The sequence below is a fragment of the Thermobia domestica genome, chromosome 5, assembly GCF_964235325.1.
Source record: "Thermobia domestica chromosome 5, izTheDome1.hap1.1, whole genome shotgun sequence".
In the NCBI taxonomy this organism is placed as follows: Eukaryota; Metazoa; Arthropoda; class Insecta; order Zygentoma; family Lepismatidae; genus Thermobia; species Thermobia domestica.
This window is the reverse complement of record NC_137458.1, coordinates 271,970,486-271,989,956: the sequence shown is the minus strand read 5'-3', so window position 1 is coordinate 271,989,956 and position 19,471 is coordinate 271,970,486. Positions and strand designations below refer to the sequence as shown.

Below are 19,471 nucleotides of genomic sequence, written 5' to 3'. Positions count from 1 at the left end.
AACAGTTTCCTCTTTATCACCTTCTTACGTTACCTCTTTCCTCTTCTATCTTCCTTTTCCTTTCTTCATCTTCTTCTTCTTCTATTTTTAATAAAACTGAAAAGGGGGTCGTGACTGGGAATTCTATATGTAATAAACACGGTCATGTATTTATTTATTTTATTTTATTTTCTTTAGAAGTCCGATAAAAAGTTTTCTCGTTTCGATCGAACCTAGTATGTTCGAAATTAAGAAATGGATATTATATTCCAATATAATTAGACATAAGCTGATAGCTTCATGAATATCCCCACCAGGGGTGAAGGGTTCCCACTCACGACTTATTCCGTGCATCACATTTGTTGCAGATTCTTTTTCCCTCAATCAGTTTTAGATTGACGAGCCGTGACGGGATTCGTTGTTATGGAAACGGTGGTTTCTATGGCAACGGCCCTTCCTTTTTCAGTTTTAATATTTAAACAATATTTATTCTTGGGGTATATTCTGTAATGGCTTTATGTATCTTTAAACGTTGGTAAATGGTCGGCATAGTGTTTGTACAATCACATTATCAATTTATAGCTTTTATACTATGAATCATGTAACACTAGTAGATCACTGTTTTGAGATCCAAGACTTTGGTGAACTAGTGCTGCACTTGAGAATTGTGAAATTTGTTGTCTGGCCTGGTTGTTGTCTCGGAAACGAAATGAGAATTGTCTTCTTGTCATCTTGTCTAGAACTATAGAATGTTATTCTCATCTCGTTTTCAAGACGAAACGAGAAATTTCTCCCTTGGACCTTAAATTTGAAATAAGTTTCCATATCCCACTCTTTGTAACAACAACCCATGGGCAGTACTTATGGCATGGAATTTCTTACAATATTTTTGTACATTTTAGCTATTTATATGATATTTTGCCAGGCTAGTAGAATGAATATTAGGTTCTACTGGCTAGCAGAGTAAGTCATTAAATTGGCAATAGCAAGATCTATCTACCATGGGTTCGAATCCCGTTCAGTTGATGGGTATTTTCATTGTTCTTTAAGCATTCATTTAATTGCATGTCCTAATACATTTGTTTAGCCTAAAGAGCGTAACCGTTCAATCTAAAATCCAAAACCAATAAAAAATAGTCTATTAAATAATAGTAGAAGCGGTGAGTTCAAACAGTGATGATTTCAGGAAGCGTTCCAGAAGGCTTCAAGCAGAAACCTTATATAACTGTGTGCTCAATGTGAATTTCCAGTATTTTCGCAGGACTAGTTTTCATCCCAGTGTATTGAAATTCTCCTCCGGAGGATATCTTCTGAAACCATTGCTAATAGCAAATACGGTTACCCCAGAACTTTGAATATTCTTTCGCCAATTTTTCCTTCTATTCTGTTGTCCGAGAGTATTTATTTTTAAATAAAGGAAAGTTCAAATTTCATGTTTTTTTTTCAGATTTAAGTTTTTCAAAATTCTCTTCCAATACTATTGATTTTTTCAACATTTATTTGGATTATAAAGCATAACTTCAGGATATTAGCCTCAAGATTTTTATTGAAAATAAAAAGAGATTGGTCACCATGCCTAATGCTCGCCATAGTAGATATTTGAAATAATAAAGTTGAAAAATACGTTGGCCCAACGTACTACTTGCGACTGTATGTTGACCAAATATAGAATTGAAATATACATTGGTACAATGTAGTTTCAACTGTGTTGGCCAAATATAAAATTGGAAAACACGTTGTCTCAACGTAGTTTCAAATGTGCGTTAGCCAAATATAAAGTTGAAAAATACGTTGCCAACGTAGTTTCAAATGTATGTTGGCCAAATATAAAGTTTGAAAAGGTGTTGTTCCAACGTAGTTTCAAGTGTATGTTGACCAAATATAAAGTTGAAAATTTCGTTGCTCCAACGTAGTTTCAAGTGTATGTTGACCAAATATAAAATTGGAAAATACGTTGGCCCAACGTAGTTTCAAATGTGTTGGACACGTTGCCAAAATATGTGTCGTGTAACAAGGAATGCTACATTGAATGCTTATGACGAAAAAAATGTTTAAGTTGCCGTTTCTTTTAAGGTACCTTCATTTATATATTGTATACACTCAATTAAAAGCATGATATTCACTTAGGAACCATCCCCGTATTTTGTAAATAACAGAACAACGTAATAAATAACAAAAACATTATTTATTAACAAAATAAAAATATTAACAATAATATTTAACAATAACAACAATAGAAAATATAACAATATAATATATATTGTACATTTATTTATTTATTTATTGCGTATAGACTCTTTTGTTATGACTTCTATATCTGCGAGGTCTTCGTGCTCGTAATCTGGTCATTTGAACTCTTGGTCTTGTGCGAATGGACTTTTGCTGTTGAGGATGATGAGTATGCTTGTAATATTTTTTATGTAAAGATTTCCCGCCGGACGCCCTGTTTCTCTTGGCGCTGGGGTAAACAGAAGCTTTGGTGACGGTTGAAGGAGATTGTTTGAGGTTATAATATGGTTTGCTTTTATATGAGGAATATTTTATTTTTTCAGGGTATTTATGGTACGTGTAACTTGCACTGTCATCAAAACCGGAAGTAGGGCTAGCGCTTGAATACTTGTGCTTTTGGTATTGTTGGTAACCGTGTTTTAAAGCTGAAACATCGCCGTATACCTTGTACCAATTGTCTTTAATTTGATATGGTTTATATTTGGAATGTTCATTAAGTTTGAGTTTGGAAATATCAATTTCTTTAATGACAGACTCACGCACTGGTTCAGCTACTGTTTTGTATGCCGGATTGGGTATTGGCCTAAAACCATGATCGATAATTGGTTTGGCTACACTAGCAGTGACGTCACTATTAGCAACTGTCTTGGGTCCTCGTAGTGGCGGTGGCTTAGGGGTATCGTGTTCATAAACCGGTGACGGCAATGGAGATAAACCTGCTCCAGAAGGTGCTGAAGGAATACCGTGATGAACTTGGAGGTAACTTTGAGGATTCAAAGGATTGGTATTGCCGTAAAAGCTTGCCGTATCGAATTGGTGGTAGTGATGGAATTCCGGGGCTGGCGCTGACGCATGTCCTTCTGAATCTATGGACGCCGCAGGTGACAGAGACGCCGAGGATGATTGTTGCTCCTGCAGAAATTCATGATTTTGTGAAGACGCTTCTAAGTTCTTGACGTCCTCGTTGTGAATAGTGCTGTCGGCAAAGCTATATGAGTAGAATGGGTGATCTTGCTGTAAGTAAAAGAGAAAATAGAATAATAATAACAACTGAAAGACAAAAAAATAAAAAAAAGAAGTAAAGAATATAAACGCTGTTATTGAAAAGAAACAAAAATGGTTAACAGTAGTTTTAAGTCATCGCATAGGAAATGTAAAACAAGTCTTATTGAGAGCAGAACGCCTTAGGGTGCTTTTTGTTGAGTGTAACGTGGGCTTTACTTCGCTTTTATCACGGCGAGAAACGTTAACTTTCACCAAAGTGAAGATGGCAGTGGAAAGGAAGGAAGAGCACATGAATTGTGTGACACAATAAGATCAACAAGGAGACAATTCGCAGAAAGAAAGCAAATAGGATGTTGTTAAAAAGAAAGAAACAAAGAAAGAGAGGGGCGGGAAAATACAATTTCCTCTTCAATTTATACCTAAGTCAGTTTCAAGGACATTTCCCTACACTTATATATATATATATATATATATATATATATATATATATATATATATATATATATATATATATATATATATATATATATATATATATATATATAATTTACCGAGACACACATTTGGTCAAGTTATCACGTTATCAGTTATATTGTGATTATGCTATGAGTTATCTATGATTAACATATTAGCAGGGCCGGTCCTGAGCGATTTGCCGCCCCGTGCAATGCATCATTTGAGGCCCGCTTTCTCCAGAAAGAACTAATTTTGAAAGCCACTAATTTAAGTATGCTACCCCATCATGAACAAAGAAGGGGAAGGAAAGCCCACTCGCACTCAGAAAAGTCTAAACACTACAAATACAATCTTGTTGTGTCTGTTTTTTCTTTCTTTAAATGACAATCTATTATGTTAGTGAAAGATAAAGCAAACACACCTGCAGACGAAGAATGGTAAACCATTTTTACAGAATTCAATATCGAGCATCAATCTCAATATATCAGTTTGGAATTCCAGTGTAACTAGCTTTTTTTATCTTTATTTCTTAATTTTCCTTTTACATCTGTTAAAAACACTTTTCTGAAAACTTGCTTCCACGTTCAATGATAAGGAACTTGTTTGTGACAAAGACAAGACTAGTTTTCAAATCAAAACTGTGACAACTTATTAAATGTAAAAGGTTTTCGCTACTGTTCGAGAATTGAATTCTAGTATATTTGACAGCAATCAAGCAATTCATGCTGGGATTTGTTTCACAATTTGCTTTAACATTGTCTATGTAATCTTAAACTAATGCGAGCTAAACATGATTTATGAATGTAGAATTCAAATAGAAGATCAGCTTAGTAAATTTAACTACCATCATCATGAAGTCTGTTTCCAACAAGAAATATTTATTTTAAATAATATAGTTATGACAGATTTTGCCGACCCTCAAAACTTGCCGGCCCTGCATATTAGGGACGTATGCGAGACTATTTATAGTGAAGTGAAAAAATCGACTTTTGGGAAATTAGTTTAATGTGTGTATTAATCAAGGGCGCCGATCCTGTCCCCCGCCCCAAAGCTCATGTGGGTTTTCCTATTGTATTTATGAATATACAATATTTGGCATAATTTGAATGCAATTTGTCTTAAAATCCTCATATATTCTATATATACCTTCTGCATCTGAATACCGCCCCCCCCCCCCAAAAAAAAAATTTACAGAGAAATCGGCGCCCTTGTGTGTAATTTATGTTTATTTTGTGTTTGTCGAAATGTTTTAAGTACCGTATCATGACATGACTATGCATTGACAAATATGAAGTGAGTACATACTTGAGAATTATAGATATTAAAACATAGACATTGAATAATACTGTAATGTTACCTTCCACCTTCCTAATTTTAACACATCTATAAAAATGTATGTACCCCATGCCAATGGTTAAAATGTGAGGGCGCTGAATCAACCGATAATATTTTTTAATACATACAACCATCGGCCCACGAGAAAAATTATCTTAATATTGTGATATAATTAAAATATGAATATTCCAACTTTGAGGTCATTTTTCTCGTAAATCCATGGACGGATATGTTCGAAAATACTTACATCAGGTTCAGTGTCATTAGCTTAGTAGAGAAAGCATAATTATAAATTTACCAAGCTTAGCCATTTTCATTATTCGCATAAGCGTGAATTTTAAGTTAGGTTTATTCTTATAGTTAATACCAATTTATTGGGTTATTATTATAAAGAAACATGGATTATGGGCTACCAATCGACAAAATAGACAAGGTAGTCACTCTAACCTAGGTCATAGAAGAAAGCTCTTAAGTATGTCTTAATTAGAGTTAGCTTAGAGAAGCTGCACTCAGAACTGTCAATGCCAGTGGCGTATTTACGATTTTGTTTCGGGGAGGGCTTTACCTGAAAATATGAAAATTCTGCAAGATATTTCATATACTTTACTATAGTAAGTAAGATTTCGGGGGGCTTAAGCCCAGAAGCCCCCCCTAAATACGCCACTGGTCAATGCTAATTCTCATCGTCAAGTAAAATTCTTAATATTATGACAATGTTTTGGAAGTGAAATACAGAGATTGCATTTGTATAAATTGTTGAATAAAATTGTGAAAGTAATGTAATGTAATTTTAACTCATTAATGTATATGAAAAACTTTTAAAATTAAAAATAAAAAAAACAAACAGACTGAGGTTCCATAAACAAATTCACTTCAAGGATGTGAAATATTAAAAAAAATAAAAGTAAAAATGACTAAACGCACAAACAAAATAAGAAACATACAAGTAGAAAGCTAAAAACCAGTGTATTTAAATGAAACAAATAGTAAACAAAAAAAGATATTCAGTCAGTCAGTCATTGAAACACTGATTTAGTCGGTTAGCCAGAACGTGCAGAGGCTGTATCACTGCGAAATTAAAATACCGCTAATTTTACAGTAATTACGTGATATCTTCAAATAGATAAAAGATAATTGAAAAGTGAAACAAGACTTCCCTAGACAATGTTATTTTACATGAGTTACCGTTATCACGAGTCACCTAATAGCTTTCCGTTTGCAGTTATTTAGAAACGCGAAAATAAATGCCGATTTTCTAAATGGTTGGAAATCGAAAGTAGATAAGTGAGTCGTAATAATGGTATCTCACGTAACATAATATTGTCTAGGGAGGTCTTGTTCCACTTTTCGATTATCTTTAATCTATTGGAAGATATTACACAATTACTGTAAAATTGGCGGTATTTTAATTTCGCAGTGATAGGGCCTCTTAAAACCTTGTCAACATAAACCCCAGCCTATACCATCAAAGTATCCTATAAGTACTGCCATAAATTATGCTAAAAAGCAACACATAAAAAGTTTATGCATGGAGATCTTCCTTCATAACAGGCTTAAATTGTTATAAATTATAATTTCTATATTTATTATTTATAACCTTCTTCTCTGTGTAACTTATTTCAATAATAATCAAAATGTATCTAAAATAATATTATCTTTCTACCAAAAATAAACAATAAACAATATCCTACAATCGTTTATTCAATTAATAACAAATCTCTATATTTTAAAGTTACGAAACAGTAAGAAGACCCTTCCCTTGTCCATTAGATTGTATCTAATTCCTCCTAATCAGTATACTTATAGTACAGTAAAACCTATTTTCAACGGACCCTGTCTCAGGCAAAAATGTATGCGGAAAGTCAAGCAGCCAAGCAGCAATGTACACAGAAAACCCTGCTTGGCTATTAGAAAAATAAAGAAAACGTGTGCCTAGTATATTTTGTATTCATTTTAATTTTTTTGTGTATTTATTCGTAGAAGAAAGAAGTACTGTAATCGAACAATGTACGTACAGCAATATATTTTCTCAGTATGCCCCTTTATAAGCATGTATTTTTTTTAAAAGGAAAGATCTACCTCCACTAAGCGGAAACCTGACTTTAACGGAAATTTTTACAAGTCCCGTTCGATTCCGCTAAAGACAGGCTTCACTGTATTATTATTACTTTTTGTTTTTTTTTTTCGAAAAGCCTCCATATAACATGTAAAAGATCGCAGTTCGATTAATCAATTGATTCAGATGCCACTAAGGGCCTAAATTCCGAAAAAAATGTTAAAAATACCCTTTTTTTTGTAAAAATGCATATATATAGGTCTATTCACTTTTATCACACCAGTTTACTCTTGTGGTATATTTTTTATTAGAAAGATTATATTTTACGAAAAAATTCTCAGCTTGACGACATACGTTTTTCAGATGCCACAAGTGACTTTAAAAATGTACAAAAATGCTACAAAAGTTTTTTTTTTTTTTTTTTTTTTTTTTTTGCAAATGTCGAAATTGTACCTAATGTAATGATCCCAGACCGCTTCCTTCCTTCTCCATACATTTTTCCTTCCCGGGTAGGGTGATCACCGAGGGTCGTCATCCCTCATACACGGGGATGGCGATTAGGGGACAAGAGGGGGAAGTGCCCCACTTTTTTGAAGTAACCCCTTAATGTATATAGGTTCATTTGGAAATGTGAAGTTTTTGTATGTACCAGGTTATCATAAAATAAGTATCGCTGTTCAGAGAACTCTGGAGACGTAACCACTCGACAGAATGCAACCAAACTTGGTAGGAGCATATTTGGGAACACGCAGAAGCGATTGGTTTAGGAAACAAAATTAGTTCCAATTTTCTCCACCAGAGGTAATTGTGGTGCTGTACAACGCCATGTAAGTGTAACGTGGAAGAAAAAAACGACACAATAGTGATGCTAAATGGTAAGAAAGGTTGTAACTACCTCTCCAGATGCTTATTCACTCTTGCATGTGTTTCAATGATATGGGTTTGAGCGCCACTATGTGCTAGTAGAAGTAAATTGATGGTGACCCGATGTTTGCTTCTTTTTTCTTCCCACACTCTTTGCCTTGTGTTCAAGAGGTCCCGGGTTCGGTTTCGTATTAAGATACGTGAGTCGGATTCCATGTTAACCTCTAGGTCCCGTCCTTAGAACGTCATCATCATTTCATATGATACTAGTCACCACGCGTTTTCGTTGCCCAGGATCTTAACGTCAAAGACCTACCTATGGGCAGAAACCCACATCATCATCGTCGTCCATAACACATCACTACACCACGGGGTTATTAATGGGAGTACAAATCAATGCCACGCGTCGCACGGGGGGCATAATTATGGCCTTTTTTTCGTTGAATATCAAGTTGTCTTCCATACCACATTCACCGTACTTACACTGAACAGAAACACAACAATCTCTGGAGGCGAGATTTGACACTAATCTTTCTCTGGAATTTTAGAGGGAGCTTGCTTTTTATGAGCTCAGAAAATACTAACATCTAACTTCGTTTTTGTAAGATATCCAAGAATTTTAAAGGAACGCTTCAGTTCAAAGCCCCCTTCCCCCTAAATCCGCCACTGAACAAGGGATATTAATAGCATTGGTAATCAACGCTACGAGACCCAGAGGAGAGGAATTACAGCCTTTCTTATCATTTACCATCGCTAGTGTTGTTTTAGTTCCACGCTGCACTTACCTGGTGTTGTACAGCGCCACAATTACTCCTGGTGGCGAAAATTGGAACTAATTTTATTTTCTACACTAAATGCTTCTGCATGTTTCCAAATATGCTCCTAGCAGGTTTGGTTGCATTCTGTCGAGTGGTTACGTCTCCCGAGTTCTCTGAACAGCGATACTTATTTTATGATAACCTGGTATTACAATTTCCTAGGGAAAAAATTGTGCCATATAATATTTTGCCGTTGAATGAGCAAGTATTGGTTATTTGTCTTCTCTTGGAGTTAAGACAGCTACAGACATTGTTTTAATTTCTAATACTATTTTTAATTTTTTTTAAGTACTTTTCATAACGAAAAGATAACGCTGAAGACTTTTCGGAAATTATGTCAAAGTTTCCAAAATAGCTCGAACATCTAATTATTCAATAGTGTAATATACAAGTGAAGTTGTGTGTACGAGTGTATATACAATTAACTTTAGTGAATTCAACATAACTCTAGGTTTTAGGATTATTTTGTATAACTGGAGTATGGAGTGATTTTAGGTATTGTTGTGTTTTGATGTGTTCCAAGAAAGTGAAAACTGCACCTTATGGCGCCAAACATGTTTTGGGAAGCTGCAAACCTAAGTATTTCTTTAAATTTCGTAGCAAATGCTTGTAGTATTTACTGTCTTTCATTTTCGAAGACTAATAACATACATTTAATAGCAAATGTGAAATTTAAAGTTAAATTCTTCATTAATCCCCGGTTTCAATATAACTTCTACAAAACAGGCCTCATTACTTATTGCCATGATTAATATTATCCTTTCTATTTATTTGTTTTGCAAACTTGTTATTAAATAACCTAATCACACAATTTTCCATACAGAATTTTAAGATGTTCATGAGCAAGGAGTTAAATCTCTCCTTACACTTTCGTTGTTTAAGAGTACAAAGGGCTAGTACCTACTTGCGTAGTTCTTGTCAATTTACTTAATAAAATATGAAATACGATATACAGTATTTTAACTGAAAAAGATAGTATCCTATTAGTTATACAACTTTTCGTCAAACAAAGTGTTAGAAACAACCAGGAAAACTAACACATATATAGGATATACACATATTCAGATCATATCTTCCCCCTCCCCCCACTTTTAACGCCCAGTCGCCGCCACTGCTCACACATAACGGGCTAACACGGTACCGGAAGCCCAGAAATCTCATTTCTAATCCTAATCCTAATACTTGTTTGAAACATTGAGTTTATTTTATTTTTATTTTTTTTATTTTATTTTTTTATTTATTTATTTATTTTTTTTTGTAAATGGTTAATTAGGTAAGGAACTTTTTTTTTACCGTAGAACTAAGCATATTTACAAACATTAGTGAGGAAGATAACCAGAACTCACCACGGAGACAGGAGAAGACTATAGTTCGCTTTTTTTTTTTTTTTTTTTCAGTACTGAAAATAACCTAAACCCTTACTTCAGTTTACATTCGACAAAATATAATTTGAATTTGAAGCAAAATCATGACGTAATTAAAGCTTTTTTTTTTTTTTTTTTTTTTAGCTCGACAGGCAGTAACCTGTTAGAAGGCTGCAAATGGAAAGAAGAGAAAAGGACAGTAACATTAGTTAGGATTACTTACCCTGGTGTTTAAACCCAGGGCCACCTGCGAACACAACAAGATCGCAACATCCGTTTGTCCATAACAATCTAATCTTTTAGATTTTTCCTTTTAAGGTTGTATCCTTACTTTGCACCAAACTACTCCGTACAGCAAATCAAGTGAGAAAACTGTTAGGTTGCGTCGCTCCACCAGCTAGACGAACCAAATTTTGCACTAATAGAGATTACACACTTTCTTTTACACCAATCCCAAAACAATTTCAGAATTCTTACCTTCCCGAACAATTTCGAATTAAAATAAAGTTAGTTAGTTTCTTTTAGAGCAAATTTTGTCTCAGAATTCGAACGCGGCTTTAGATATCCAAATGGCCAGGTCGTTGTTCGTGAGTATTTGTGCACACGTTGCCCCCAGTGCTCGGGTCTCCCAGAAAGTTTGTCGTATTCGAATACAATAAGGTTACCAACTGATGGATATTTTACCGACTGAGCGATTTTAACGCCAGGCTCTATATTTCGAAGTTTAAAATACAATTATTCATCACGAGTTTTGATAATTATAAGCAAGCACCTGGAATTTTATTAGGTCTATTCAGAGTTGTTAACACTATACTACTACTACTACTACTACTACTACTACTACTAATAATAATAATAATAATAATAATAATAATAATAATAATAATAATAATAATAATATGCATTATTAGACCCTATTATTATTATTATTATTATTATTATTATTATTATTATTATTATTATTATTATTATTATTATTTGTTAGTTTTTACCATAAAATCCTTTGTCTTTGCTATTAACATCGTTTTGGAAATTTGAGTTCGGAAAAATAAATTAATAAAGTTTCAATTATTTTAAAGGAAAAAAAAATGTCTTCTGACTCGAGCGGGGTTCTGAGGTCCCTCGTGGCTAACCACTTAGCATACTAGCCTTTGGCGTACGAGACCCAACTTCGATTCCCGGTGGGAGCTCATGTGGTTCGTATCCCATGTTAAACTATAGGTCCATGTCTCATATAGCCTTGCTTCTGAAAAGACACGCTAAAAATCAAATCAAAGCAAACCAATCGCACGGTACCGTATTCTAGAGCGGAAAAGATGCGATTTCAAGGTATCACTGTATTTAGACTTAATTATATTGGTGATCAGATAAATAATAGCTATCTAAATATGTTTTAAAACAAATTTAAGTGTTATTGCCAAGCAGTTAAGTCGTAATAACGTTCAAGTTAGCAACATTGTATATACAAACGTGCATACAGATATCATCAGCATATTGCATATGTAATAAGGCTATAAATCTCGTTCATTATATTTCCTTGTTTGTTATCACAACGCGTTAATAACAGTTTAAGATTGCAAATTGTGCGGCTTTTATTATTACATATTATTCTAATTCATTAGCAGAGAGAAGCGCTTTTTTTGTTTCGTACTTACGAGGAAACAAAGGGTTACCTAATTTGTTTCTCGACCAAATATGACTACAGGTTTTGTTATTGTGCCGCTGTCGCATTAGAAAGTAGTTTCTCATCGCTCTTTTTCTTTCATATGGGAACAAAAAAAAAAAATGTTGGGAATGTTTAGTATTTCTCACATATGTACACGAGTTTTGAGTAATTACTTGGAGCCTCAAGCGGCTTTTATAAACATTAGGAATTAAAGCCGTAATATTTGTCTATGGAATTTTGTATTATCACTGTGTGTGTGCGTGTGTGTGTGTGTGGTGTGTGTGTAAATACTTACGAGGACGCACCATAGTAATTTGGTGCCACAAATGGAGGATAATGAATTGTCTTTATAAAAGGGGGAATTATGATCAAATACACGGCACTCAAATATATGGCATTCTCGCATCAGATGACCTACCGTTCCTCCCTGGTGATACATCGAGCATGAAGCTGACAGTAGTTGAACACCCAGTGAGTAAATATTTTTCAAAAGCTAACAATTTTTCTTTTGCCCGCTTTTCGTAAGTGAAAAGAGATGTTGAAATATAACTTACCACAATAATAGATAATGTTATTCTACACCCGAAAATATGAATTGGAAGAATTTTCAGTATTGCCATCCATATAAATTACAGTGTGACCAGAATTTGAATTATTCAAAAATCTAGGTTAAGGCAGCGACTAGAAAAATAAACTCAACGGTAATTGATGACATATCATGCTGTCTGTGTTACTTGTTAACTACTTTTTAAATAATATTTGTATTTATTTTGTAATAACTTACATACGTTATTAGAAAATAAATAAGTTATTACAAAATAAATACGAATATTATTTAAAAGGTAGTTAACAAGGAACACAGACAGCATGATAAGTCATCAATTACCGTTGAGTTTATTTTTCTAGTCGCTGCCTTAACCTAGATTTTTGGGCAATTCAAATTCTGGTCACACTGTAATTCACATGGATGGCAATACTGAAAATTCTTCCGATTCATATTTTCGGGTGTAGAATAACATTATCAATTAATGTGGTAAGTTACATTTCATTATTTCTTTTCACTTACAAAAAACGGACAAAAGGAAAATTGTTAGATTTTGAAAAATATTTAGTAGTCTACCCCCTTAAGTGACATAGTTTCAGTAGATTCAAGTCATTAACCATAATTAATTTTAAGTAGTGTTGAAACTATACCATTATGAAAGAGTATCCTACTACAGAACCTGATTTTTTATATTTACCTGGACATTGTTAAATTTATTAGTACTTTGAAGTAACAAATTGTTAGTATATACATAATGCATGCTCAAAAAGCTTGTATTTCTTCAGCATTATGTTCATTAAATATGTAATTCTAAGTAAGTTGGATCGTGGGTATTTTCACGTTATTTTTTTCAGTTTTTAGGTCCTTTTTTAGATATTTTTAGGTCTTTTTATAGGTCTTTTTTAGACAATTTTTAGGTCTTCAACTTTCAAGAGCTAGTAATAAGAGAAACAGAAAACTATTAGACCTAATTTTACCTAATAGGTAGACCTACTTTCTTTTTCTAGTACATTGAATTAAGCTCAACTCAACATGGATTCAGAAGTTGAAAACTATCCATTTATGAAATGAAGAATAAAGGAAAAACACACCAATATTCAAAACACTAATTTTAAATAACCAGCCATTAAGTTTACTAGAAACAATTACATCTATGATAATGTTAAACACTTTCACAAAAGTTTATTTTTTTAATTCTTATGCAACTTGAGCACAATATTTCCTATGCTATACAAATGATTTATAAACTTTGAAAAAAATTAATACAAAATTATTTTACACAAAAGTAATAGACCCTAAATGAGATTATCAAAATGATTCCTTATAACTTATATTTTACAACTGTTTTCTCTAGTGGGTGGGGGTTTTGGTTTGATCCCAGATTGCGCCAAGTGGACTTTGTTGTGGACAAATACCGCACGTGTATTGGGATTTCTCAAGGCTCTCTCGTTTTCTTTATTCTACCATTTCACTCACTATCATCATCACCGTCTTCCTTGGTCTTGGACCAGAAACGTGGTATGTTAAACTTAAAGCCATTTAAAAAAAAATGGAGCAGAGTTTTCTAATATTCCGAAATGACCTGTCATCTATCTCCATCTATAAATATAATCCAGATTACATTCGGTCTTTAACAACACTGTTGACTGGATAAATTGGCATAGACAGGATAAATTCGAACTGTTACAGGGACCGCGGTGGTTCAGTGGTAGAGTATTCACCTTTGGTGCATGAGGTCCCTGGCTCGATCCCAGCTCGCACCAAGTGAACTTACTAGTGGATAAACACCGTGTGTGTGAGTTTTCTCGGGTTCTCCCGTTTCCTCCCACTTTATTCGTTCTACCATTCCATTCATTTCTCATCATCTCCATCTCCTTTAGCGTTAGCCGGCATAATCGTGGGACGTAAAACTCAAAGATTTCATTTCATTTCGAACTGCTAAATGTAAAAACACAACATAAAGAATGCTTAAACTATGCTTTAAAGTTATATATAGAAAAAAAAACAAGTTTATAAACAAAATGTAAATGCAACTTTATGGCAGTATACAAAAAGAAAGAAAAAGAAAGCGAATTAAATCAGTGACTCTCATTTTATTGTAATCATCTGGAAATTTAATGGCACAGAAGAAAATGAAATTGAAAGCTGTAAAAATGAAGAAGAAAGAAAGAAAGAAAGAAAGAAAAATTAGGAAAGGGGCATCATCACAGCAACAGCTGCACAGAAAGAAGAAAGTGGTTTTGTGACAGTGTTCTGTGAAGGATGAGTAGCCAGCCATCTGACGGGCGTAATCAAGAGAAGGGGGAAACAGGTTAAGTGCACAATGGCTACTTTCTAGTTCTAAATAAGAAATACGTGACCGAAAATCTAATTCACAAATATTCCGATTCTAATCTAGCTACGGATGTTGGATATTTTCATCTCTGATGATACTGGACCGGAATATCTTTGAATCTTTATTCTCAGTTTTACTCCTTTACCTTTTCCATGGAAAATTTTAAAAAGAAATCAGGATGAAAAAAAAAAAAGATATCAAAGGAAATACGTTTGGCCACTTTCTCAATGTTTACGTGTATTAATTCTGAAAACAGTCACAATTTTAAAGTCACTCTCCTTATTATTATTCAGATTAAAAAGTTCCTGTCCACATGTTAGGATGCACTGATAAAACAACGAATAATTGGTTTAAAATGCTTTTTTTCGTGAAAAGTCCGCATGCTTGAATAGCAGATCAAGGTGCACCACCATGTAAAGCTTAATCTAGATGGAATGAGTTCAATTGATGTTTTTCTTTCGAAAATGTGACTTTGATGACGTAACTCGGGAACCAAACGCCTGCACACTATAACTTTATAATATTTTCACATGTAAACAAGATCAAGGTCAAAGTCAACCACCGGGGCCGCAGTGGCTCAGTGGTAGAGCGTTCACCTCTGGTTCATGGGGTCAAGGGTCCCGCCAAGTGAACTTTGTGGTGAACAAACACCGTGTGCGTGGGTTTCCTCGGGATTCTCCCGTTTCCTCTCGCTTTCTTCATTCCACCATTCCATTCATTACTCATCATCACCGTCTCCTTTACCCTAACCGGCATAACCGTGGGACGTAAAACTAAAAAAAAAAGTCAACCACCACGTTAAGTTTCAGTTAGATCGGATTAGTTCAATTTTTTCGACCGCCCCGTTACTTGTATCCCCTAAATTAGGGATGGGGGAACCTTTTCTGTTTTAAAGGTCAAATTGATAATGCCCGTTTAGATATGTGCATTATGGAAATCAATGTTGAAACCGGAAGTACCGTAGTAGTAAATTTCAACCACTTCCGTTTTTAATAGAGTATTGCAGGTAATGATGGTATGTTCTCTTGAGGCGCTAAATCGATTTCCAAAAATTGCTTGTTGCCATCTGTTACCGGTTCTGGTTTATGGCAATCAACATTGATACAGGAAATAATTGATATCTAACACTTATGGTTTGAATAGTGTTAAAACATGAGAGGGAACCTTTGCTTGGAATGCTGAATCGATTTAAAGAAAATCGTATTTCGATATCGAGAGATAGATGTCGATAGATAAACATAGGCGTTCGATAAGATTCCCGATAGTTATGCACAGCATCGTTTGCAAATCTAAGAAAGTGACAGAGCTTCCATTTCAGGTCTGAAAGCAAGCCCGTATCCAGGAGAGTCTAGGGGGGCGGCCCCCCTAAATTTTTGCTGTTTCCCCTAAAAGTTTTACTTTAGGCTTGCAAATGAACTATAATATGGTGATGAACTATAATATGGTTGGTTCGGGGCCCCCTAACTTCAGTCGCCCCCCCCCTATATTTTTGGGCTGGGTACAAGCATGCCTGAAAGGTCATTGGTTCGTGTTCGTATTTTGTAGATTTTATCCTCTTTCCTCTTACATTTTCCCCCACAAATTCTTAACTAACCATTCATTTACAATTATTCTTTTTCCTAACCCTGGTCAAAAGCCAGCCTTTCTCTGAGAGTTGCCCCCATATCAGAATCATAAGCACATTTTCTTGGTGTTCGATTACGACATTCAAAGAAGCATAGTCTTTGCAGAATTATCTTTCATGTAATTAGTATTCTTATCCTATAATATATAGGGCATACTTATAGTAATAGTAAATAGTAAACGGAAGATTTAATACTATACATCATTGCTTAATTGAGATACTTTTAAATATTTAACAAACCTAATGCAATATTATAGTGTATATTTTTAGATAAAAATATTTTTAATAAAAAAAGTAATCTGAGGTACGTATTGGAAAGATGGCAAGCATATCCTTCGAGACATAAAATTAGGATCACCTATTGATAACATTTAAAAACAGAAACAGCAGCACGTGTACACACCATTATTTTCTTAATTCATATAGATAAAGGAAGTAGTAGTACATTAATACCACTTGCCATTTTGTTAGCGAGATTAGGTGGACATGAAATATATACTTGGAAACAGGCTCGTATCCACGGGGTGCTAGGGGGCCGAGCACCCTAAATTTTTCCTGGCCCGCCTAAAATTTTCCCGTTAGGCTTGTAAATGAACTATAATATGGTTGGATCGGAACCCCCTACCAAACCCCCTTCATTTGGGGGCTGGCTACGAACCAGCATGGAAGGCTTAATTAATTTATTACAGAAAAACGCTTATCGGTGTATGTTACCGATTTATACTATACAACGATCAACGTTGAAACCGGAAGTGATTTTAGTAGAGAGATTAGAATAGAGGTGGAATATATATACTTGAGACGCTTAATTTATTAAGAAGACTGTTTCTCGCTCTCAACGTTAAACCGGAAGTGGTTGATTTCTTCCGCTTCCGGTTTGAATATGGGACCAAGATAGAAGATGGTACCTATTCGTAGAACGCTAAATCGATCTAAAAAAAACAGTTTCTCGTTATCCTTATCGTTTTTTGCTCTTATGCCTTATTGAAACTAGAAGTTGTAGTCGATTTTTACCACTTCCGGTTTTTACTATACAGAGTTAAGGTAGTAAATGTGTTCTTGGGACACTTTATGGATCACAGAAAACTGCTTCTCTACTCAAGCGCTAACCGTTAAAACCGGAAGTGATTGATTTTCTGCCACTTCCGGTTTTAACAAAGAGAGATTAGAGTATATTCTTCGGACTCTTAATTGATTGTAGAAAACCATCTTTACTCTATTAATAATCAGAATCAGATATAGTTGAGTTATACCACATCTGGTTTGAATATCGCCTCGAAAAGCGAATTAGTTTCCTAATTTTTGAACATTATACATTCTGACCAAAATTTGGTGGTTATCCATCAAGTAGTTCCTGAGATTATTTTTTGTCTCCCACACGGACAGACGAATACACAGAGAGGCTAAATAAACTATTTAAAAATTAATTACCTATCACAGAAACCTATTCAATTATGTACTAGACATTGAACCAAAGGAACTCTACTCTGCAGGACCCACAGTTACATATGTTACTGCTATATTGTGTCAAAACCTAAAGTCACAATTAATGGACTATTTGAAAAATTCTTAAAATAACTATTTTAAATTTCACTAATTTATTGATTCAGCTTCACAAAACTTTTAATCTTGAGTGTACATCCTCAGACAAGCGTTTGTAAATTATCATATTCATATTGTCATTCTAAATTAACCAATAAATGAAAGACTAGAGCTCATTTCTTACCACATGACATTCCTTTTCGATGGCAAGAGCTTCCTAGTTGAATGATCACTACCGACAATACCCTCTTTAAACAAAACCATTGGAAAATGAAATGAAATGAAATCTTTAGTTTTACGTCCCACGGTTATCCCGGGTAGGCTAAAGGAGAAGGTGATGATGAGAAATGAATGAAATGGTGGAATGAAGAAAGTGGTAGGAAACGGGAGAACCCCGAGAAAACCCACGAGCACGGTGTTTGTCCACCACAAAGTCCACACGGCGCGAGCTGGGATCGAACCAGGGATCCCAAGCACCGGAGGTGAACGCTCTACACTGAGCCACCGCGCCCCCACAAAACCATTGGAGACACGTTTCAAGTAGTAGATGTGTCAAGTGTGTAACATCTAACGGGAGAATAGCCAGACTCAATTGGAAAGAGAACTAACTCCAAACCTAATCGGATCTAAAGGTGCTAAGGTTCAACGCAGCACAAGAAATCCATGAAGAGTGTATTATGTGAATGACACATAAACACAGCTCATAACCACTCCCATAGACAAACATATGACTGCCTTTTGGTAATAAGCATTACTGGCTCAGATGTTAGATTTAAATTTATCAACTAATTATCATAAAATCTCAAGTAAAGGAACGTAAGAGGGGATGAGAAGTGATTACCCATCCGAAACTTACATAAGGAAAGGTTACACGTTTATGCATAAAGAAAACTCAACTAATTGAAATTGATGAAATAAAAACTAGCTTAGGTGGAAGGTAAAAGAGGGAGAAAAAAGAGATTTAACTAAAAGAATAAGAATGAGTACTAGCCTCGAATACCACCATCCAGTGACTGACAACAGAGCACTTCCAATTCCTCTCTCGCCCCTGGCAGATTTGACAGCATATCAATCCAGGTGTAAATTCCATTTAATTTCTTCCATTTCCAGCCAGGAAATGGGAAAACTCAGAGAGGAGTTCATTCATCACTCTTCACGACAACAATCTCAAGACAGATGAGGAGTATTCGAGGCTAGTGTTCATTCTTATTCTTTTAATCTTTTTTCTCCCTCTTTTACCTTCCAACTACGCTAGTTTTTATTTTATCAATTTCAATTAGTTGAGTTTTCTTTATGCATAAACGTGTAACCTTTCCTTATGTAAGTTCCGGATGGGTCATCACTTCTCACCCCCTCTTACGTTCCTTTACTTGAGATTTTATGATAATTAGTTGATAAATTTAAATCTAACATCTGAGCCAGAAATGCATATTACCAAAAGACAGTCTTATGTTTGCCTATGGGAGTGGTTATGAGCTGTGTTTATGTGTCATTCGCATAATACAGGTAAGTACTGACTTTTAAGGTTACATAGTAACGAGACGAATCAAGTTATATCATTAAAGGTCACACAAGGCTGACCTTCCATTCAATATACATCAAGGTCAACACTGTCCTTTTCCATACGCTGGTGTAAGACTAAAGATAAATGCAC

The 19,471-nt window shown here is 34.7% G+C and overlaps 1 protein-coding gene across 1 annotated transcript in view; it reads right to left on the bottom strand.

Annotated features, from left to right (window-relative positions):
* Positions 1–2,145: 2,145 nt before the first annotated feature.
* LOC145684851 (uncharacterized) overlaps positions 2,146–19,471 on the bottom strand; it is a 74,502-nt gene continuing 57,176 nt past the window's right edge. The window contains exon 3 of the mRNA XM_081757216.1: positions 2,146–3,222. Coding sequence (XP_081613342.1) covers positions 2,260–3,222 — 963 coding nt within the window. The 3' untranslated portion in view covers positions 2,146–2,259. The remainder of the gene's footprint in view (positions 3,223–19,471) is intronic.